At 41.0% G+C, this 24,851-nt stretch overlaps 1 protein-coding gene across 2 annotated transcripts in view; it reads right to left on the bottom strand.

The window, feature by feature from the left end:
- Positions 1 to 24,851, bottom strand: part of cpne5a (copine Va) — an 80,980-nt gene that overhangs the window by 35,088 nt on the left and 21,041 nt on the right. The window contains exons 4-8 of one of the 2 annotated variants that reach the window (XM_088289583.1): positions 22,849 to 22,952; positions 17,768 to 17,807; positions 15,218 to 15,232; positions 14,982 to 15,058; positions 3,400 to 3,463 (exon numbers count right to left, since the gene is read on the bottom strand). In XM_088289583.1, the coding sequence (XP_088145709.1) occupies positions 3,400 to 3,463; positions 14,982 to 15,058; positions 15,218 to 15,232; positions 17,768 to 17,807; positions 22,849 to 22,952 (300 nt within the window). The remainder of the gene's footprint in view (positions 1 to 3,399; positions 3,464 to 14,981; positions 15,059 to 15,217; positions 15,233 to 17,767; positions 17,808 to 22,848; positions 22,953 to 24,851) is intronic. The other variant, XM_088289584.1, reaches the window with a different exon arrangement.

Below are 24,851 nucleotides of genomic sequence, written 5' to 3'. Positions count from 1 at the left end.
CGCTCAGATCCAGTGGGAATAAAAGATCCCTTTGTGCCTTTACTGCTGAGTGTTGTGCTTTTTTTCCTCATTTGCATCCGCTAGAAACTGGCCAGTTTTGGGCCGGATGTTAGATGGTGTGTGCGGTAATAGTGAGCACTAAAACAGGAAATATTAGCACAGAGCCAAGTCAATTACCCATCTTGTTGTTGCCGCAGGTAGACATTCTGGAAAATGTGGCTAAGTGGTTGAATTAACTCACCCGGGAGAGTGAAAAAGAGTTTACCAGTGATTTCATCAGTGATTAATTCACTTTGGCGCAGGCTTGAATCATCCAGCGCAGGCTTTCTTAAATGCTCCCCGAAAGCCAAGCACACGCCCTTCAACAACTTGACAAGAGTTGGTGCACCACTTGTCCCGCATACGCACCTTAAAACTACATCAAAACAAAGCTTTTTAAAAGCCGGGACACGTCCCCAAAATGTTTTGGACTGCTTATAATAATAATTTAAACAGTAAATATACCACAAAGTGTTATTCCAAAAACACTTTGAGAGCATTTCAAACTCATCTTAGGCAACACTTAAAAATAAATGGCTCACAGACGGTTTCATTGAAATGTGTTTTTAAAAAAGAAAAATAGCCATCGATAATATTGTACTTTAGAAAAACAAAGTAATAACATAAATGCAATGTAAAGAATTAAGCCGTTTGTGCATCATTATTATTACGCTCATTAAGCTGCAATAATATTATCGGTGTCGTTTTTTGCAGAAAGATGCCTGTGTGCATTGGCATTGTGTTCAAATTTATATTATAACGCTGTAATTATCAATGGCAACTGTTAGCCTGTCAATGGCGTTTTCCATTACCTGTTAGCACTAAGCTAGTGCAGGCATTACTTGGAAAAGGTTTTTGGCTTTGGTTGTTATAATTCTTTTATTTTAAGTTTAGTTTGACACTTAACCTCATCTGACCATGCAGCATTCACATCTCCAATTTTTGCTTGCAAGTTAAACAAACAGCAGCTTGTATTTAAAAAAATTGCAAGTTGTGTAACTCACGGCAACATTATAGTACAAAAGACATGAATGAGATGGAATAGGTCCCACAGAAAAGAAACCCCACAAAAGTTAAATACCTGAATAGTAAAGCACAATCGGGCAGGGCTTCACTGCATTTCAAAAAAGTTTTATACAAACTGTAACAAACTCTAAAGTAAATGTAACAAATGTCAGTAAACAGAAGACTATTTTATGACCATTGTGCTATGTTGCCGAAATAAACTATGGAAGAGTACTTGAGGAGCTCAAACTAAAAGGGAAAAAAAAAACCATAATTGAATAGTGGTAAAAGATTGTTAAACAACAACTGCTTCTCTCTCTTTGTGTTGAACATAAAGTTCTCAAGTATCGAATCGTTTGGTGCCTGCATGCTTTTTATATCATTAAACATTCATGGAGCAAATGCATGTGGCTTGCGCCAACAATTTTATAGCTAAGAGGGAAACAAGTTGTGTTGTCGTTACGTCATCCCCTGGCTACACAAGGCAGAACTTAATAGGATTGTTTACCATCCTTACTGAGCCAATAGAGATCACAGCAGACGATATGTTGTTAACACATACCCTGGAATCAAGTTTCAGCACAGAAGAGTCTGTTTCTGAAAAAGCAGGTAAGTTGTGTTGCTTTTTTTTTTTTTAACAACTTAAAATAGTTCCCAGGTGTCTTAATAAAAGCTCCCTGACAAACTGTCAGTCAGATTCTACAAAGTGTAAACAATTTCAGCCAACCTCTTGGAACACGCCATTTTTTTTAGGGGGTAGGGGTCTCGCTCATAAAAAGAGCCACTACTCACGTACCAACCTTAAGTCTCCATCTCAATGAGCGGCAAACAATTGCGAGTGTTTTCGAAAGGAGCGAATGTTGCGTTCATGTCAGAGTTTTTGAGGGTTCGTTCAATGTTCGCAAGACAGCCGCCAGACGCTCGCCAACAGTTTTAGTGATTTTCTAGTCGCAAGGAAATTTTGAACATGTTAAAATCCTCTTGCGGCGAGAATAGTACAGGCGAACGCTTGCCGAACATTTGACAACTGTTTGGAGAACTTGACAAACCCTGATGTGAATGCGTATTTTTCTACCTGCGACAACAGTCGGAAATGTTCGCTCCTCAGTGGGATAGTGGCTGAAAGCAATGAATTTGCAATGAAGCGGGTTCGGCAAACAGCCCAGAATGTAAAGAAAAAAGAAAATTTCAATTGTATTTTCCCTGGTGGAGGTAGTACTTCTTCATCAGGTAAGAAAACTCGAAGAGGGGGCGGTATAATGAAAATTGGCCGTACTGTTACATCACAATCTGACAAAAAGGAGAATGGTTTGCTGACAGTAATAATTTGTCTATTTATTAAAATGGGTGTTGTTTTACAGAGCAATTCATTTGAAGCTACAACAAGTTGTGTTTAAATCGGCAACTGTCATAGAAATTGGACTAGCACAAGAGTTTCCATGCACCGTAAAGAAAATACCAGTTTCGCTACACCAGAAGTCACTTACCTAATTCACACAAAGCCTCATGGGACGTAGGAATAAGGTGTAAATCGATTTATTTTGGCTAATAAAAGTGCAATAGAGGGACAATAATGAATTAAAACAGAAAAAGAAGAAAAACGGTGTTGATATTCTGCATAGTCTAATCCAGGCGTGGGCAAACTACAGCGCGCGGGCCACATGTGGCCCGTTAAACGTTTTAATCCGGCCCGTCGAACTTGAAAAAAATTAAATGAATAAACCTTGTTTATGTTTTATTTTCTAAATGTTGTGGTTTTTCAAAGACATGTATATTGTTGTAATGCTTTTGTTCACTTTCATTTAAAATTAAATGTATTTTTTTTCTCCAATGAGGTGAGGTGACCAAAACACTCCGTCCATCTGTTCCTGGTCCGGCCCCTCTGTCAAATTTTAGAACCCATTGTGGCCCGCCAATCAAAATGTTTGCCCACCCCTGGTCTAATCCCATCCCAAAATTTTGATGGCTATGCCAAGAGTAAAGTAAGTGTACTGCCTGACATTGTATTTGCCCTGATATTCGACACTTCCACTGCAATATGCGAGAATTTATTGTCCACCCTGAGAAACACATTTTTAGACCACAGGCACACAATGCTCCATAAAATCAAAGACCCAGTTGCCTCAGCTGGCGTTTAAGAGACGCACATGTCTTGTTTTGTGCTCGCTTTTTCTGTGTTTTCAGGTTATATGGAGAGCAAGTGTTGTGACTGGGTGTTTTATACAATTGAGTGCATTTTTTCTTCTAAAGAACCCCGGGACGTCAGAACTGTGAGGCAGTCGTGCTAACAACTCGCAAACCTTGTTGCCAAATGCATAGAACATCTCCTTGTGATGTTCTAAGCCAAAAACTTACTCTGCAGTTACCCAACTCTTCAGCAGACAAGATAATGGTCCCGCATTTCTTCCCGGGTATTCCACTGCAATAAGAAAGAAAAACACAAATGATTAAAATCACCAGGGCATGTCACAACCGACGTCTGCACGCATTTTTCATGTCAAACAGCACCACAAGACATTGGAGAAAATGTGTGACAGCTTTAATGAGCGCATGATTTGCTTAGCCTGGCTGCATCTACTTGGATGTACATCGTGCGTTTTTTTTTTTTTCTTTTTCCTTTTCTTATCTTGACGCAATGTGGTGGAAAACTGATGAAACACATGAGCACACGTGATCCTTATCTGCCTGAAAAAATCCCGTCAGAGCATGAAGACTTATTAGAACACCAGAGCGGTTACGGTGTCTTAGCAATCCCATTATGTGAACACCATATTAGAAGATCAATTGCTCCGTTGATAATTCAAATTTTGCTGTTTTTCCAAGCACATCTTGAGCAGGTTTTCAATCGTTAGGATTGCAGGGCGGCTGGAGTCTATTCCAACTGAGACAGAGCTACGGGTACGCCCAGGACTGCTCAGCAGCTACAGCAATGTCACGGCACATTCACACAGACAATTGGACTAAAATGACAACGGTTGAGCAGAAGCGTAAGGCCAGGAAGAAAAAAAAAAAAAAAACAACAATCTGCTTTTGATGGTCGGCGTAGCAATGAATACAGCGGCAACGTTGATTCAAATAAATGGATAAGAATTCTTTTAAAATTGGAACAAACTGTTCGGAAATATGAATTATTTTAATTGAATTTATAATTACTTTCCCTTTCAATACTATTCCAACAAATAAATTTGGGAGCTCTACTGTATGTTCAAAAAATAAATTTTGAATTTTTTTCAAAAGTACAATAGATTTCCAGAGTTGTTTGCAACCAGACTCCATAAAACTCAACCACTAACATTGTATATTTATTCCCTCCACAACAGTCTTTAACCTCAGGCAGCTTTTCTGGCAAGTGCTACCTCTGACAAGCACAAATACAGTGGCATGGAAGAAAAAAAGTCATTTTAATTCCTACTCCATACAAACTATACATTTTGGAAGTCACAATGTGATGTGTACCCAGTAATTATTTGACCAAAAATGTGTCATGATTAAGATCCTGTGTGTTTGACATTGTAATGAGGGACTAAGCTGCTCTAATACTACAAATCCTACATGCGCCCCTGCTACGCCTGATCTTTTAATGAGGCGAGAATACAAATGAAGCGTCGAGGGCAGACACTATCTAGTTGCCTCTTCAAACTCCACGGGGACCCCTTTTCAAGGTGAATTAAGCGTCCTTGAATTATTGATGTTTCCAGACGAGTCGCCGTTTGATGGAATCCTCCAAGGAACCAGTAAACATTTCACTGCTAAGGCCAAGCCATAATGGCCGAGCCATCACTGCGGTCATGCGAAGATGCGCTGGCCTCAAAAGGATCTTTTCAATCAGCCGCATGTTATTGAGCGCTGAAAGGGGACTTTTTAATGTCTTATTGAGAAATAACCCATCCAAATTTGAACTCAGACAGTGAAGATCTAGTTACCTGCCTATTTCTGACAACTGTGACTGAGCGAGATTTCTGCTGCATGTTTGATCCACTGCTACTAAACAGCGGCAATAATTAACATTGTGAATAACCTTGCAACGAGTTTCTCAGCCAATGACTTTGCAGTTAGGGTGGCTGAAGTTCCAGGGTGAAAGAACCACTTTGAGTGCTCTCATGTCAAAGCCAAAAGGTAAGCAAAATTGCAGTGTTAGCACTGATTAATTCATAATGTTACCAGCATTAGCTTTTGATAATATAATGTGAGGTTCGGCGAGTATCGATATCAGGTATCTGATATTATTCGAGGTATCGATACTTGAGAAGGCTACCGATACTTAAGGAGAAAAATTGTGTAAGTCCTCCTTGCCAATAGCTGTCTCTGCAGTGCATTAGTTTGTCTCATCAGAAAATTGTCAAATGCATCAGAAAGAAACGTCTTGCTTCAAAACGTCCTTCAAAAGTAACAATGCAATTGAACCTAAACGGCCGTTCACATGAAGTTGTTCACATGGTGACAGTGTATTGGGGTGTGTCCAAGCAAGCTCTCGACCACCTCCAAGCAAGGCTGAGGAGATTGCTAAATGCCAGCGCAATGTTTGTCAGTCTAATGAAAGCCGAGCTAGCCACTGGCCAGCGGTGTGTCGGGCGGGATCAAGATTGACACACTAAATGAGACAAATCCGCTGGTAAAACAAGCTTATTTCACCCTGACAGGAAATATATTCTGAAAATACATCTCTAATTCTTTATCCTTGGGATATTTTGATGAAATAATGTTTGAGATTCTAGTGCTGTGGAATATTTACAACAAGGCTCACCAATCTTTTGGAAACTGAGATATACATCTTGGGTACTGATTAATGCAAAGGGCTACCAATTACACTTATGAAATGGCAAATTTGCTCAAAATTCCGTTAATTATGTTACTGTTGATTAAAAATGTGAATCTATGTGAGGATTGATCTTGTTAATGATTTCAGTAATCAACAATGATTTAACAAATTCAGAAAGAGAAGCACCACTAGTCAAAAGGACCAGGAGAACAATAGGCACAGCATCATTAATACAACCCATCTCTATTTTTGTGAGCGTTTGCGTTACAAACGCTCACTTCTACAGCATTCCTAGGAAATCACAATGTCTCATCCATGATAAGCTATTATTAGAACAGGGCCACGGGGTACTCATGAGGTCCATGGGTGCTACGTGGTTTCTGTTGCGGACTATCAAATCTTCCTGGATCACCACGAGAACATGGAATATACATGTAGACACGCAAATCTCTGGAACCTTTTAAAATTTGTGTTCACCAAATAGTAGACGACAACAACCACCTTGATCACCACTAGAACTTAATGTAGAACACCTTGCGCCATAGGACCTCTAGAACCTTCTCAATACTATTCACTACCGTGGAATGGATTACCAGAACCTCCTTAATCTCCACTATAACCTGCTGCAAAACGTTCTAGAACCGTACAAATGTTATTAAGACACTGGGGAATGCTTTTAAAATGTAAAAAATGCAAAATATAGCTTCTGTATTTGGAGGGAAAAAAATACACTAAATATAGTGGCTGCGGTTTTATCCCCCCTATCGTTTCTTTTTGTGATTGCCCTGAGTGAAATGTGGGCTGGTGATTGCAACGCTGCCTGCATCACTTTGATGATGAAATGATGTGAAATGTGCAGCTTCCTGCGCTAACCTGCTTCGCGGACACGGCCTGCTGCAGGTAATGCGAGCCAACAGCTTGCGAATCTGCAGCAGTTCACCCTGCAAATGAGCTCAGTCATGCTTTATGACATGCAGTCAAACCCTCCTCGTGTTGTGGCACCATAAAAATGTGGCAATATATACCGTCGTAGGATTGAGCGTTTTGCTCAGTCCGCCCATGCATTATCTCTTGTGCGTATGCGGGAAACAGTGGCGTGCAAAGCAAGGTGAATGACCCGGTTGAACAGAAGAGTGTGATCCCCTCTGAAAAACAATATTTGAATTTGACCCAGAGGAAGACAATGGACAGATTTTAGGACCTAGTTTCCGAAGAACTCGAGCAGCAGCATTCTGGACCATTTTTACAAATGCGCAAAACCCCATAAAATTATATGAATCGATTGAAAATTGCTAAGTGATTGAGTTTTTCTGTATATTGCTAAGACAGAAGAGCTTTAATTGCTGAGATGCTCTTCAGGTGGTAAATTAAATGCAGACTTGGTCACAGCGTCCAGGTGAGTTTTAAAATTCACATCTGAGTCAATAATGACTCACTGAGCTCTTTGCTCCAATTGCAGCGTGTTTAGAACTGCTTTTATTTGCATAGTTCATTTGGATGCAGCGGCGTGCTGGCCATTGGGAATTTGAAGAAAATATGTTGAATTTCCCAAACAGCTGGTGTATATCCGGGCTGGCCAACCGAGTGATGGCCGCCTCGCCAGCCCCAAATCATGTTCAACCTATATTTAGGCTAATTGGGAGCTGGTGGGTGGCATGGTTGGGCATAAAAGGACCTTCTTTTTATTGCTCAGTCATTCACAAGCAAAAATGGGGCGAGGGCCACATTTTTGTGAACAACGGCGTTAGAAAATGGTCAAGCAGTTTAGGGACCATGTTACTTGATGTTCAATGGCAATAAATGTAGGAATTTCATCATCTATGCTCCATAATGTCATCAAAAAGTTCAAAGAATCCAAATATAAATGCCCATAATCTTTGAACCATCATGCAATGTGTTAAGGATATCACCACATGGGCTAAGGAACACTTTAGATGACCAATGTCAGTAAATATAGTTTGGCACTAAATTTGAAAGTGCAACTTAAAACTCTACTATGCAAAGAAAAAGCCATTCATCAGCAACCCAGAAACTTCTCTGAGTCCGAGCACATCGAAGATGGCCTGACACAAAGTGTTCTGTGGTCTGACAAGTCCACGTTTCAAATTATTTTTGTAGATTGTGGACATTGTGAACCTCCAGGCCAAAGAGGAAAAGAAACCTCAGGACTGTTACAGAAATTAGTGCCAGTGGCATTGGGTAAGTTACACATTTGTGAAGGCACCATTAATGCTTAAAGGTCCATACAGGTTTTAGAGAAACATATTCTGCCATCAAAATGCGAGTGCCGGTACCTGACTGGCCTGCCTGCAGTCCAGACCTGTCTCCCATTGAAAATGCATGGCGCACTGCAAAGTGTAAAATGCGACAAACGAAACCTCGGACTGAGCTTTTTTGGAATGTGTTAAAGCCATAAAATTCCAAGTTTATAATTATTTGCTAAAAACAATAAAGTTTGAATATATAATATCTTGACTTTGTAGTGTATTCAATTGAATATAGGTTACACAACACAACGTTAAGGTGACGAAGGCTCATCCTCGGATATGCTGCCATGGATATTACGGCCCTGGATGAGGACCCACTCCACTGAAGTCATCTTCCTGCAGCACTTCATTCAATTGACTCTCACATTATCTCCATTGCAGCCTGGTCATCCTGGAAGGGGGATTCCCCCATCTGTGGTCCCTTCTCAAGGTTTCTCACTTTTCCCCTAATGAGGTTTTTTGAGTTTTTCCTTGCCCTCCTGGGGGTTAAGATCGGGGATGTCGATTGTGGCTATGTAAAGCCCTTTGAGACTGTCTGTGATTAAGGGATATACAAATAAAATTGACTTGACTTGACCTGTTGTTGTTTTTTTTTCATGTGATATTTGCTGCAACGGATTAATGTAATATTCATCCATATCAATGGGGAAAGATGATTTGAGAAATACACACTTTGAATTCAAACAAATTCAACTCATATCTCAAGGCCATCACTGTCTTTTAAAAATTTAAATAACTAACGTGTTAATTTTACCCTTACAAATACGAATGCTCAGGTCAGGTCAAAGTGCCTCACAATGGCAACATTCTGTAATCGAGATGTGGTTGGAGGTGAGATTAAAGTCCAAACGAGGGAGAAGGAAGGATGCAATTGTTGATGCTGCTCACACAAAGCCATTAAGATGAGGGATGTTCTTGATATTTAACAACGCTGCAACGTGTCACGCGAGAGCAAGGGGGGTGGGATGCCTACTCAACAGTCTGAGTGTGAGCGCGCAAGAAGATGAAAACATTTTTTTTTTTCATACAGCAGCTGGTGCAGGGTGCGGTCTTCACGTTTTGCAGTGGCATGCTCAGAAGAATCAATAAGAGACATAAACAATTGAATACTGTATCAATAACACAAATATCTAACCTTACATAGAGTTTCATTGGTCTGGTTTAAATCTCCTGTTTTGTTGCGGGTTAAATTGACTTGTTCCTTGCACTGTTGGCTGCTTGTTTCTACTATTGGAAGCAGAGCCCGGAGTGTGGAAAAGAAACGAATGCCAAAGACAATGGAAGCTGTTTTTGTGGCGGCTAACACTCGGATCAGATCAGATTACAGACAAAAGCACAGACAAATGCCTGGTGATAATTACCATATTGCGAGTTTCATATCGTGATAACATCGTATCGGGATGTTTGGATATCGTCCCAAGAGTGATATCTGCCGTCTTGTGGTAAACACTGTTATCGCAACTTAAAACTGCTCAGTTGCAGAAAACATTTTTACTTTCAAACATTAATTAAGGACCAGTCCAAATGTGGAAAATTTCACTCATCATTAAATGCAGTGGGGTGGTACATGACGTTGCAGTATTATTCATATAAAATCATTACCAGTAGCAGCCAAAAAAAACCCGACATATGCATCTCTGCTTAGCCATAGGTTGTGACATTATAAAGTGCTTCAGCAAGTGATTTAAAGTGTTTCTTTCACTCTGGAAATTCTTTCATCCCTGCTGCTCTTGTCGGTGTTGATGGTTATTCCGCACTCATAAGCGTTTTCAGAAATAGGCAGAGAATTAAAAACTGACTTGGTTGTTTAATTTCACACTTGATAGGTGGGCAAGGATGCCAGCGAGAAAACATTTGTATTTGGATAAAAAAAAAATTAAAAAGTCGAATATGACCCCTTCAAACAAAAATAATTCTGTCGCTTGAAGCATACGAAGTAAATCCAAATTAAGACCTAAGAAATTGGAAAGTTGCCACTGAACAGAATGATTTCATTGCACAGGCTCAGGTGATGAATAAACATTGGGATTAATGAACATATGTTCCTGGTGACAGAGGTGAATCAGAGAGCATGGTAGCAAAGTTGGAATGCGGGCAGGTAATCTGGCTTGGTGCCACATTCTAGGGCCTCATCCCACCCTAAAAGAAAACCACAAGGTTGCCACAAGGCATGAAAGGGGGATTATACCACTAATCCCCTTGATCGTCACGCACTGATAAGCATCCATAATCCTTCACCTCCGCAGAATTTCTAAAAAGTGCGGCAGCTAATTCAAAGGACACCAGAACACAAAATGCTCTTCTGTGAATAGAGTTGCCTCCGATCCACTCTAGTTAAGCACTCCAGTTGTCCAACATTGACCTTTGACAAGGCCATGACCCCAAAACACAGTCTGGCCAATCACAGCACAGGACAGAAAAACCAAACCACACATTCAAAACTGCTTTGGATGTCCTTTGAGCAGTCTGTTGAGGAGCAAAGGTAGTTTTCCGGAGGACATTTGATGACATAATTTCATTTCTCCAGAGCAAGAGCAGAACATCCCACTGGCGAAAGCCATGCTCCCTCCCTTACACAACTTCTTTTTTTTTGAAAGATGTGTTCAAGCCTTTATCCACACTTTGGTCTCAGACCGCTGCTGAATAATCGTATTTATATCACAGGGTCGCCTTGACCTCCCCGTGGTGATTAAAGTAGACCGTAGATACAATATGCACTTCATTTTCTTCCGCTGAATAGATTGATGAGCGACAAGAGTTCACTTTAGCACCTGTACGCGACACCGTTGGCGCTCGGGGAAGCTTTCATCTGTCGTAGTGGTGAAGGCGCACAACCATGAAGAAAAAAAAAAAACACCACAATGTCTATGTGGGGTGTAGAAACGTGACACAATTCAAATGCCTCATTTTCGCAAAACAAGAAAATTGACAGCGAGGGGGACAGTTTGGAATTAATTACAAATAGAATTGATCTCAATGGCAAAATTTGTAATGAAAGTCAACCAAACGGAAATGGGATGCAATGCGACCCGACTTCTAATATAATCCGTCCTTGCAGCATCTCATTGAATGCAGTGAAATGGCTTCATGCACACGCTATTCTCAGAGGTGCTCCTCTGTTCCAGCTTGCGTGTGTAATTTGCCGGGCCAGCACAGTAAAAGGTTAATGCCGTCTGTATAATGAACTCCATTATTTTGTAACGTATGCAACTGCTTCCCACAGGCGACGCACCACATCGCATCACCTGTGTCAGTCACTCATTTAGCCTTCCATTTGTTCAAACACCAACAACAACAATGCAAGTCTCTCACTAAAAGCCAATTATAAACACAGGCTGAGGAACATCGTTGCTTTGTCTATGCTAATAAATATTTAAGGGACCTGTTGTTTTGCTTATTGTGTAGGCTGTTTCCCTCCAGCATTACATTGAATAACGTGAAATTTAACAACAACAAAAAGCTTATCCATTTCTATTGCACTTATCTGTTCAGTGGAGCCTACAAATTGGTGGCCAGCCAATTCCAGGGCACCTCTAGACAACTATTCATAGAGTTCAGAGTCAATTCGATGACCCGAGCATACAACTTTCAAAATAGATGAGGAAGCTCATTTACATTTTCAATTACTCCATATCTACCACATAAAAAAAAATAAAACGAACAAAAACATTACAAATGAAGCATTTTTGAAAGAATAATAAAGAAAAAAAAAAACAAACCCACTCTCAAAACTAATTAGGATTAATTATATTTAAAAAAAAAGAAAAAAGTCAAAATTGAATAAAATCAAACTAGAATGAAAAATATAAAAATATTGTTATACAAGACGTTCAGATTCAAACCAGCAAGGCGGATGCACTAAACACACATTGCAGTTCATTGTAGTGCCTCCGGTGTGGGAACACGAGTGCTGAGGTTTAGGCTGCACACCAAGCATCCAACATCAGCTACTTTGGTTCAATCTCATCAGATCTAGTCCGAGCAAGAGTGGGATTTAGAACCGATCTGATCTCTGACTTCATTATGTCAACTCCAAATAATCATTTCTAAAACAGAAAAAGAGACCAAAAATGTGCATTTTGGTTTGAAGGGGGAAATAAAATAAAGGTTAGAGGATGTGATTAGAGAGCAGACTGAAATGAGGTGGGCCAAGAAAGTGGCTTAAAGGAGGGAGAGTGAGAGGTGAAGTGTGTAAAATAGGAGGAGAAAAGGATCTGTGAAAGCAGGTCATTGATGCAATGCGCCTAGGCGGTATGGGGGGGGCTTCCTTAAAAGCATGTCTAACACATTTCCTTTCTACCTGCATTCCTCGAGTGCCCGTTACAGAACCGTAGGATGCATGACAAGAAAATGGAAGCCGAGACGTTATTTATTTGCAAATGTCGGGGATGAGTGGAAGCTTATCAGCGAGTGTATTTATCAAGTCAGCATGTGAATTATCATCACTTGCTGCTGCTGCTAAGTGAGATGGTGCATCAGTCGAGGAGCACAATCAATACTGTTAAAGTGTCCACAGCCTGAGGTTGGCTGCTTCTCATCCTGTTATCAGCAACAAAGGGCACTCGCAGTAGCACTCACAATACCATCGCCGTATTTTGTTGTGTGAGGCAGGAAAAACGTGTAGACAAGGAATAAATCAAATTATTTGTAATTAGTCTTTCTGTCTATCCGTCTAACCCCTAGATAATGATACTTGTCCCGTAAAGACGACTCACCTGACTTGAAGGCAATCATACCTGGCATCTAAATACAATCACACATGATGTGAGGACAATTGCAACAGACATGACAACAATCACACCTGACTTGTTAAAAAAACAACAAAAAAAACCCACACCTGACCCGTGAAGACAGTCACACCTAACATCTGAACTCGATCACAGATGACATGGAAACACAATCAGACCTGACGTGAAAATCAGAGGTGGGCATTCCATCAGTCAACTCATCACCGGTGGATGCCCCATTTTGCTGAATGACAAATGATTGGAATCGTCACCAACCAGGTCAGTTCCGACGGATCTTCTCAGTCCGTCACTGACAGAGTCCCCCACAAATGCACCCACCCTCTCCAAGTCATAATTATTTATTATCACCACAAATATTATACATAATATCAATGGGAGGGGGATTAAATTAAAGTAAAATATCACTAACACTGTTATTCTTCACAACTTTGCAGAAATGGTGGCGCTTGTATTACCTTTGATGGGTTGCCATGACAACATAAATCGGCAATCTTTGAGTCTAATATTATATGCATCTCTGTTACTTGTATTTGCATATAAAGCTTTATGGTGGGTCGCTGATGGCATATTGATGCACTCGTCTGACTCGCCTGTGGGCAGCATGCGATCCGTTCCCGCTCATTCATGGTGTGTGTGTGTGTGTGTGTGAGTGCGCCCTGTGATTGGCTGGCGACCAGTTCAGGGTGTAGTCAGAATTTTGCCCAAAGTCAGCTGGGATAGGCTCCAGCAACCCCACTGTGACCCTATACAGGATAAACGGTGTTGAAGATTACACATTTATGGTTTTCTGTCAAATATTGGATTGATTTCAATAATATTTTGTAAACAACTACATCTGTTTGGGAGAGTCAGTCAGAGAGAGATCGCTGGAAAGAGAGAGGATGGAGTAATGCTGTGTGATGGACTTTTGTTATCTTTGATTAATCTACTTCTGATTTACAAGGGTTATACTGAACGAGCAATGAAATGATTGTGGAAATTAATATGAGGTGTGGTTCTTTACAGGAGTAGATACACAGCTCATGCCGTGAATGCGTGTGATGTAATAAGTAGTACGTTCTGCCGATAGTGACGATGATTGATGAGTGGCCCGTTCGCTGGTAAATGACGAATGACAAACTGGCAAAATGCGCCTACTTCTGGCGAAAACAATCACACCTGACATGAATACCAAAAACAAGCCTTTTTCATTTTAAAATGAGTCAACATAACCAGGAACAAGAAATTAACCCCTCATACCATATTTTCATGAATAACACAATGACAATAAGCATTTTTAAAGAAAAAAAGCAACAAAACGAGCATGTTACATAGCAGCCTGAGTCTCACAGGCGTTTAAATCTAGTCTTCCCGCTAGATTATGTCACTAATCACAGTCATTTCTTTGTGGAAGCCCTCGGTCGTGTTCAATTAGCCGCTCCTTCGCGAGCACATGGTCTTATATTTCAGACTGATGTAGACACAGATGGCTCTAGCGAGTAGACATATTGATCATCGCCTTGAGTTTGTTCTGACGGGTGACATCAAGCGGGGAATAACGCGGCACATACGAACGAGCGTTGAGCTTCGCCGATTAAATTCAAGGACTCTTGGAACGCTCCTTGAGCAGGGGTGTCAAACTCATTTTGATCATGGGCCACATCCTCGTTAGGATTTCCCTCAGAGGGCTGTTACGGCTGTGAAAACCATCTAAATGTATCTTTCACACATGATATTATTACATATGAAATTGTCACCTTCCTTTCATTGTTACTTTCAACAAATAGAATTTGAAATCAGATGTCATGGGAAATTATGGAAAGCAAACATTTTAGTGTCCAGTTTTTTATAATTTTTTGGGGAGAAAATGCTTCTAAAACAGGTAAAGTGAATTTTTAAAAAATACAATCACAGAGAAGATTCAAAAAGTCCATTAAGCAAGAAAAATGAAGTGCACACAATTTATTTGCTGTGGTGGGCTATGTGAAATGATTATAATTATGAGTCTGGTCGGATCTGGCCCCGAGACCTTGTGTTTGACACCTCTGTACTTTGAGGGTTTAAAGTCGTGCTTCTATGAAGTCGGCAAATCGTGGGTTGGTTTAAATGGCATGCTTAGGTTGGTGTCATCAGGTACCAAACTGCACTGCTTGGTGGCAATGGGGCTTAAATAGACAAACATACCTGAGAGACTTCTCCAGGCGACTCGCAGGAGAGCCCACAATCTCCCCCAGTGTGCAGTGGACCTGTCCCAGGAAGTCCTGCCATGAGGGGGGACAATAAGTGCCATGGAGACAGGGCGCAGGTTTGGGCAAAGTGGCAGGCGGCATGTTCAGGCGGGAGTAACAAAGAAAGGAGTTGAGCATCATTAAAGGCATTGTACAGTCAGAATTGAGAGGACATCTGAGGCAGACACGTACGTTAAAGTCGGCCGGCTTTTTCCCAAGTGCGGAGAAGGAGGAGGAGTAAGAGGAGGAGGAGGAAGAGAAAGAAAGAATGAAGAGAGAAAGAGAGAGAAACCGGGCAGCAGTAGCAGTGACACAAGAGAGCATATCATGGAACAGACGGCACACGCCACTTAAATCATCTTTAAGAGAGGAGGGGAGCAAAAGGGTTGATTTGGGAAGGTTGGGTGGGCATAATGGTGAGGGGTGGGGCGTGCAGGTGAGGGAAGGGTGACGAATGACAAGAAGCATACGAAACAAATGAGGCTAGAAAGGGTTTTAGCAGCCATCTGCTTCTGCAGCACACAGCAAAACTTTACAATAAAATATGAAAAAGCAACGCAGATGCTGGAATGTTTGGTCATATGCAAAGCAAAAGTTCTGCTCTCAAAACTCAATACACTCTAAAAAACAAATTGTTTAAAAAAAAAAAAAACGACCAATCTAGTGGGTTAAGATTATATTGGTTGCATTAACCTCTAAATTGGTCAGAATTTGACCAATTTGTTTAGTTATGGGCCTGCTAATTTTATTGGTTAGCCAAACAACCGATGAAATTGGTTGCCGGGAGTACACTTCACTAGCCCAACTGGTTGGCATGAATCATGTGCAGTGTGTAGTATCGACATCGATAACGATTATATTCATTTACAATTAATTGAAATCAATTTCATACATTTTCAATTATATCCCGGTAAATGTAATTCATACATTTGATTTAATTAACCAATGAACCCTTGACACCATTTATTGAAGGAGAAACCTCACACTTTGTACATTGTAGTGTTATTGTAGTATATATTGTATTGTACTGTATTGTATTGTGGGTTGAGACGAAGTGGCATGGCGACTGATTGGTTAGCATGTCTGCCTTAAAGTGCAGAGGTTATGCGTTTGAATCCTTCCTGTATGGGCTTTGCTGTGTGGATTTTCTGCGGGTGCACCGGTTTCCTCCCACATTCCAAATATAAAAACATGCATGGCAGGTTAATTGAACACTCTACTTTGTCCCTAGCTGTGGATGGTTGTTCATCTATGTTACTACCCTGTGATTGACTATTCTTTCCTTTCTTTATTTTTTTTCTAAACGTGCCAATTTTTTGGTTAAAATGACTAATTTGTATCGGTTGGCCCTATCACTGATATACATTGGTTGAAAACACTACCTTTCTAGATTTGTTATTTTAACCACAGGATTGGCCGGACACATAACTACCAACTAGATTGGTTAAATAAAACCAATTTTTGGTTGAATTTCACCAATTTGTTTTTGGGGTGTAGGTATCTAGGTAGGGAGAGAGGAAAGTTGTTATTGCTAGATGGGAAGATTGGTAAGGTATCGAGATTAGATAAGTACTATTGATAAATCTCTTAGTTGGGTAGGTTAGTGAGGTAGCTTTCCTTAGTAATATTAGGTAGGTTGGTAGGTAGGTAGGCATGGATGGCGGGAGGTAGGTAGGTACTGTAGGTAGGCAAGTAGGTAGTAGGGAGTTTGGTAGATATGTTGGTGATGAAGGTAGGTAGGTTAGGTCTGGAGATAAGGTAGATAGGTTGGGAGATTTGGTGGTAGACAGGCTGTCAAGCAGGCATACAGGCAGGTTAGTTAGTCAGTCAGTCAGTCAGTCAGTAAGGTAGGTAGGTGGGTGGGTAGGTAGGCTGGTAGCAAGGTAGGGATGTGGGCAGGAATGTAGGTAGGCAAGTAGGTAGAGAGTTTGGTAGATGTGTCTGGTATGTATGGAGATAAGATAGATAGGTTACAGAAATTTGGTAGGTAAATAGTCAAACAGGCATACAGGTAGGTTGATAGGTAAGTAGGTTCGGTAGGTAGGTAGGTAGGTAGGGAGATTAGTTAGTGAGTGAGCGAGTGAGTGGGTGGGTGAGTGAGTGGGGTGATTGGTAGGTTGGTTAGTTAGTTAGTTAGTTAGTTGTGTAGGTAGACAGGCAGGTAGCTGGGGAGGCAGATATGTGGGCAGGGAGTTATTTAGTTAGGTAGGTAGGTAGGTAGGTATAGGGAGGGAGGATTATGTATGACATGGAGAATAGGTAGGTTGGGATGTAACTGAGATTGATATATAAAAATGTGCAATTATTTTTATTAAGCATAAAATAATTGAAAAATGAATCACAGTCTGTGTGTTTTTTCCAGGAGAATGAAAATGGAAAGCTGATGTGCTGATACGTTCCAGTAATCATGCACAGAGCTTTGTTTTTTCATTTCAAATAAAAGTGTGCAACTTCTATGTACTTGCGCGTGTGATGCAACCATAACTTTGATTAGTATATCTCCAGGGGAATTAAAAAAAAAACACATTTTCCATTTTGTCAGAGAAGGAAATAAAGGCAAACTAATTGTTTCGCACATGATCCATCATTTAGTCAAATGCAAGTGCTTAGGTGGCATCTAATTTGATTTGCAGACAACCAAAAGCTTTGAGACATGCACATATTAAAAAACAAAACAAATCATGCTGAGGGTCTACGACGTGCACTTAAGCTCCAGGTCCACAGACAACGAGCTTTACTTACATGCTTGGCCAGATCGGGACTTCTAGAATCAATATCAAACCTGAAACCACAAAGAAAGCGTGTTAAAATGCTCCACTTTCCAACACAGTAGAACAGATAAACTGCACAGAAAAACCACTGCACCGCTCAACACATTCTTTTACATATCGACGTGAGTCAGAGAACTGTGGAGTCACACACCAATCAGAAAGTGTTCGCCGCAAAATGTTCGTTTATTGAATATCACTGCTCATGTGGACAAATAGTTGTGTTTTTGTGATTAGTTGGTTAATGGTTCCATGTTAGCAGGTTTTGTAAAAAGCGTTCATACTGTGTAATGTATGATGTACACAAACAGTTCTTTGGATTATTTCAATCTCCCTCTTGAACACTATTATCACTTTCATAAAAAAATACCTTTGTGACGATGAGGAACATTTTCTCAGATCATGCACTAGTTATTGTAAAAAAATCAATTTCAGTAGACACAGATCACATTTGAACTGGAATAGGCTCAGTGTGCACAAACTTTGTCTCACTGTGACAAAGAATAGCTCACTTTAGGAAAACTAATAAAATGTCATGGTCAAATAATGATTTTGTTTTATAACTATAAAGATTATCTAAATAATAAATAATTTTTCATTTTTCGATTTTCTGAATGAATGAATGACAGACTTTCTGCAATTCACAGAGAATCATTAAAACATTGTTTGTGCTGTCAATTTGAAATAATGTCTTTTTTTAATAAAGGGAGGGATTCATCAATTAATCAACAAAATAATTGACAGATGAATCCATCCATCCATTCATTATCTGATCCACTTCTCCTCACGACGGTAGCGGGGTGTGCAGGAGCCTATCCCAGCTTCGGGCAGTAGCCAGGGCACACCCTGATCTTGTTGCCAGCCAATCGCAGAGACGAACAACTATCCGCGCTCACAATCACAACTAGGGACAATTTAGTGTCCAATCAACCTCCCATGCATGTTTTTGGAATGTGGGAGGAAACCGGAGTACCTGGAGAAAACCCATAAAGGCGCAGGGAGAACATACAAATTCCACACAGGAAGGTCGGCTGCGCGGCCATCGTACTAACTGTCCACCGTGCCATCTTGAGACATTAATCAATTATTAAAATAATTGTTAGTAGCAGTCCTACTGTCAATTGTAAAGCCAAGTTAAATTAGCCCCAAACAGGAAGTAAGGCACCTGGGAACTCTTAAATTGAAGAAAATGTAGAATTTGTCTCCTTTGAAGAAAAAAAAATCCTATGTAAACGAGGCCTTAAGTCGCATGTGTCTGCCAGTCAACGTAAAAGTAATTAAACTCCAGAAGGCCTTGGCTCTACTCTTCCTCCTCCTCCTCCTGTGATAAAAGAGAGATGTAAATGAGTCGCTCTAATTACGAAGGGAGAGACTCCCTGCTGTCCAAATCCACACTTCCATCACGATAGCATGCAAATGATTTCCGTAAGAGAACAAAACTCGAAGGAGACCCAAATGTCCACAAGGGACTTAGTGCTAGCACTCTTTGTAACATAGTATCCCTGAGTTTCAGGAAGGATGTTGAGCGTTCTGTCCGAATGCCCTCATTTTATTTTCGGGGCTCTCAAAATGAAAGTGCATCTCCCTGACCTGATCAGTGGGATAAAGCAGTCAACTCAAGTCTAGTCAAGATTATGTATATGCCGTAGTCCTTCACGAGAACTTCACATGCCCACAGTTGACAAATATTAATGAAATCATCTGATCTTCACCCCCAGGAGGGCAAGGAATCTTAGAAAAACCCCATCTGGGGAAAAATCTGAAATCTTCAGAGCGGACCACATATGGGTGGATTCCCCATTCCTGGCTAAGATACCGAAGTGAGTTAGACTTAGCCATTAGCTATTGCACCAAAGCATATTATTTTACATGATGTTTATGAATCAAAGTTACATGCATCAATATCTCAGAAAGCGACTTTTGTTACCGCAGCTGGTAGACGTATTTCAATAAGATACCGGAAGTGATATGTTAATGTTGGGAATGTCACAACATTTTTTATATCAACTTAAATTTCAAGCCTCTATATATAGGCTAGTTTCCTCTCAGTTGTGGTTATTTTTGTTCATAATTTAAACGAAAAGTCTTCTCATCCACTATCGGTCGTATGAATTCATTTTGGATTCATGACGAGGGCCAAGTCTTCATGTTTAAGTCATATCCATCCATCCATCCATCCATCCATCCATCCATCCATCTTCTGGACCGCTTCTCCTCACTAAGGTTGCGGCGGGTGCTGGAGCTTATCCCAGCTATCTTCGGGCAGTAGGCAGGGGACACCCTGAACTGGTTGCCAGCCAATTGCAGGGCACACAGAGACGAACAACCATCCGTGCTCACAACTCATACCTAGGGGCAATTTAGAGTGTCCAATCAACCTGCCATGCATGTTTTTGGAATGTGGGAGGAAACCAGAGTACCCGGAGAAAACCCACGCAGGCACGGGAAGAACATGCAAACTCCACACAGGAAGGCAAGAGGCGGAATCAAACTCACGACCTCAGCACTGTGAGGCCATTGTGCTAACCAGTCATCCACCGTTCCGCTGTTTCCAACAACATGTACCTATAAATCTTACCCAATGTGTGTGCGTGTGTGCATGCGAGCAAAAGGGCCACGCAAATGGGGTCTTGGCAAGTTTTATAAGACTTGCTTTACTTTGACAGCAGGGGGTGAATAAGGATAAAAGTTGATATGAATGTATCACCCTCATAGTCGTCTATTGAGACACGGTGCCAATGAATAATTCCTCAGGAGAGAAGCGAGACGAGGAGAAAATGAGAGTCAGGTTAGAGGACGGGTGAATAAGGAGACTGGGGTATATTTAACGTCCTCTCCGCATGAGAAGCAGATTTGCGAGGGACATTTTTGACTGCAAAATATTCTAAATTAAAGTAAACTAGCAAGTTAGGATAGCGAATAATGTATGCATTGCAGTCACAAATTCCCACAATGCACTGCAAGAGCTGTCAGATTGCCAGTCAGTCATTAGTGCTCATAATATTTATCTAAATCAAAATGAAAGGCGGCATTTTTCTTCTCTCTTTTTTCACAAGTGTCTGCTGGAGAAGCTGAAATTTATTTGAGGTTAATCAGAAGCACTTTAACCATATACAGTACCCTTGACTCCCATAAGTTCGAACGTGATTGGCTGATTTTAAACAACTTCCAGAAAGGCTTACTTTAACCTTCAGGAACCCTTACTGTAAACTGGCCAAAGATTGTTCTTTTGGACCCATTTTAAATCCATCCACTTTAAAACTTACCAGCTGCTAGCTAAGCTAAGCTAAATTAAGCTAACCTGGGTATTTTCATCTTTGGTGCAGATTTAAAATTGGTCATATACGTATATATTAGGGTAGTATACAATTCGGTTGTGATTTAAATTGTGTCGCCAATTGTGACATTGTTGTCAGAGAGGAATGTTTGGATGGCAACGTGTGTGACGCATGCACGTGTGTGGGGTGTGCACAGCCCTTTTGAAGAGCCTTCTTTGAGACCCGACACCGAAGTGTTTGAGCATGTATGGGAATGTTGACAGACTCTTGAGCAATCAGTCAATAAAGCCAACTGGGCATTGTATCAACATTTTTGTCGTTACTTGATGTTAGCCGCTGATGCCACCCTAGCACAAAGTGAGTTTGCAAATCTGGACTGTCCGGAGAAATGGTTACCTTGGCTCATGCTAACTGGAAACTTTACCAAAAGCGAAAAAAAAAAAAACCCTGGGGTTCTGCTGTTGGTCCGTGTAGGGCAAGGCTACCAGGAAGTTATTCCAAGTTATTTAAAAGGGAAAAATTTCCGTAGGTGCATTGTTACACTGATATGTGTCCAAAAAAGTGAAAGGCTTGGTAACACACGACCATGGATCTATGACTTCCCTCCAGACCGCCAGAGGCACTGCTTAAAAAATAAGTTATAGTTCCTTTATTCAAGCACGCGCAGGTCGAGAATGCGTACCAACAAACATCATTAGTGACACCTGGATGACCCAAGGCGTGTATAAAAGCCGGAAGACAATGTCTCGGAACTTTGGATTGCATACCACTGGGTTCCGCCTTTCCCTGCGGATCAAAGCTGTTGTTTCTCTTTGTCTATTTTTGCATCGCTGGGAGCATTGCGACGGCGTTGGATGGAGCTGTAGATTTGTTTTCCGGCGTCCTGTGGCTGCGACGTCTTTGTTTGTGAGATGCAGAGGTGGCGTTCTGTGAGTTTGCGGCGCTTTACGTTTGTGTGGCAAGAGGTGAGGTTGCTGGTTGCTTCGCTTTGCTGGTTGTGGAGGGACGTCATAGAATGACAGTTATGTATGCAACTACAGTTCTGTGAAGTGCCAAATGAGTGCCAGAGTGGTCACCCGGAATTCTCGTGTTAGCATGAAAACCTGCATTAGGGAACGTGCGTCATGCAAAAACGGTTCGACATGCACTTGACATGTCGTTGAAATGTCCGTTAGCACCAGTGGTGCAACGGACCATCTTTGATTGGTAATCACGGTTCCAGCCACACATGATTTGCAAATTGGTTGGTGAAAAAAAAAATTGTGTGCGTTCACATTGTAATTGATTTTTCCGATTTAAAGGAAGTGGAGTTGGCTTTCATTGCACTTACTTGTGTTCATAAAATCTAGATGGCCATATTTTACATTTCGTTGAATGTTTGTTTTCATATATTATTTAATGCACAAAAGTGTTTTTATAAAGATATTGAAGACAAAGTTCTATTTGTTTATTTATATCATTACCTGAACCCAAAAAATGATCTTATCCATTATCGGCTCCGAACCATGAGTTTTTTGATTCGTTACATCCCTAGCAGCACCCTCACCCGCCTCCTCGTAAACTATTCACCAACTCCACCCTCATCGACAAAAACATTTTGGTTTCGGGGGGCACCATGAAACTATTGTGCTTTGGGCAACCAAAGAGGTAATGGCGGCCCTGTTGACTCCGTCCAGAGGCATGAGTGGGTAAGCTTTGCAGCAGCGCTCGCATGTGGATCACGCACAAGTCGGCCTCAGCGTGTCCTCAGAGGACCTCATCAAAGTAGAGAACTTACACGTCAAATCGCAGGTTCTGCTTCTCTTCAAAGAAGTAGTCCAGGATGTACTTCCTGACAAAGTCTGGGTTCAGTGTGTTGTCTATCACCTCCGTTCTCCCAAACTGGATCAAAACATGGAGAGATGGGTAAAGTAAGAATAACAAAGCTTGCAATATTTTGATCATAAAACAAAAAGCAATACATAACAATGTCTTCAAACATAGTTTCCATGTGAATGAAATGCCCAAACACCTGTAAATGTCTTGTGTAGACACGATACACTGAGACATGCTAGTTGATCAACATTATCACACGTGCTCGTCACTTATCAGAGGTCAACTCATCTGCAAGTGTGTAATGGCATAATTTGATGTTGGCTGCCGAGTGTATCGATAACCAATGTTGGCACATAGATACTGTTAACTGAGGGATCAAGATGTTGAGTACAGTAAACCTTATTCATCCATCCAACTATAAATTTATCACACCTGACATGTAAACACAACAACACTTAGACATCCATCCAAAACTATTATGAACATATGTATTAAGAAAAAATAGTCACAAGCTCGTGCTCACTCCGTATCGCAGTATGGCTATTTTTAGTCCCACCTCGTCCAGTGTGAATTCATCAACTAGGATTGGATTAGCAACATTCAATGATTGCATAATCATGCTGCAGAAAAAAAGCAAGGCGAAGAAAAACACTTCATAGGCTCCAATTACACTAATTCAATTAATTGCGCCTTCACACCACCACTGCCAGACGGCTTCAGTACAAGACTCAGTGCATTTGACACACATTCGGCGGTTACCGCTGCATCTGGGACACTTTACATGGCTAAGGCTGTTAAAATGTAACTGCTACTTCTCATTCTCTGAGATATCTGAGATAGAGAAATAAATAAATGAGAGGTTTCCCTCCAAGTGTTACTACATCGCCGACCAGCAGCCTTCATCAGCAACAGGAATGAGAAAGAAGGAAGAATCAGCAGCAGGCTGCCGTGCGGCTCACTGTTTGTCCTGTCTTCAGAAGGCTGCAGACTACTCAAGGAGTCTCCTTCCTTTTTTCATGACTGACAAGAGGGAGATGACATGTTCATCCATTTTTCAGCATCGCCACATCAGTGATTCCCAAGCACTGCCATGAGAGATCCTCAGGTGTGCCGAGGGAAATTATCCAGCTTCATTTTATGCACACTAAACCACTGCCCATTTGAAATTCACTATTCACAAGTTCACACATTTACTTTTTTTTCCTGCGGAATTTTTCTGCAACACCTTAAGATGCCAGGGGATGGCGCCATAGCCTTGTCTAATAGGAAACTAGTAAATTGTGTCAAGAAAGTATGTTGAAGAGATGAATCTCAACTGTTTAGAGGTCTTTGTATGTTAAGAAGAAGCTATGTTTAGCCTGATTTGTAAGTGGAAGAAACAGAGAGTCTTTAAATCATGCCTATGCTTTTCCTTTGCTATGAGACAGGTCTGGGTATTACGTGAAATTACCATTTTCACAAGTTGCAAAGGTGACTCCTCGACATCAAATCATCGATCAGCCGTTTATTTTTAATGGTCATGATCATGGCAGGGCTCAGCCCCTAGCCTCCACAGTGGTTTATTCTAATAATAATGGGATCATGTGTGATCATTATCTCTTCCAGAAATGTATGGTGACACACAGAAGAATAAAATGCTCTTTCATTAGACAGCAGAAGGTGAATTCACATCATGTACATCTATTCATAGAACAGATTAAATGTGTCCAACTAAACAGACAAATGAAAGCATTTGAGCAGGTGGTTCATTTGTAGTATGTGCGTCGCCTTACACGCCAAAATTCGAGAGTCCTCATTTACGTAACATGAAGCAGTTGTGCTGCAAACACTTATGCAGTCCTTTTAGCGACATTATGTGCTATAGTTTAAAATGGGCTCTCCAGAGGATCTTAAAATTCTTTATTTTAAAATTCTTGCATGTCAGCCAGTTGCAAGAATAATTGGATCACGGCTTGGTGGTAAGCA

This window comes from Idiotropiscis lumnitzeri, chromosome 3, assembly GCF_059441095.1.
Source record: "Idiotropiscis lumnitzeri isolate Australia: NSW breed Sydney's pygmy pipehorse chromosome 3, RoL_Ilum_1.0, whole genome shotgun sequence".
Classification (NCBI taxonomy): Eukaryota; Metazoa; Chordata; class Actinopteri; order Syngnathiformes; family Syngnathidae; genus Idiotropiscis; species Idiotropiscis lumnitzeri.
The sequence above is the reverse complement of the archived record's forward strand: the minus strand, read 5'-3'. Positions and strand labels throughout refer to the sequence as shown.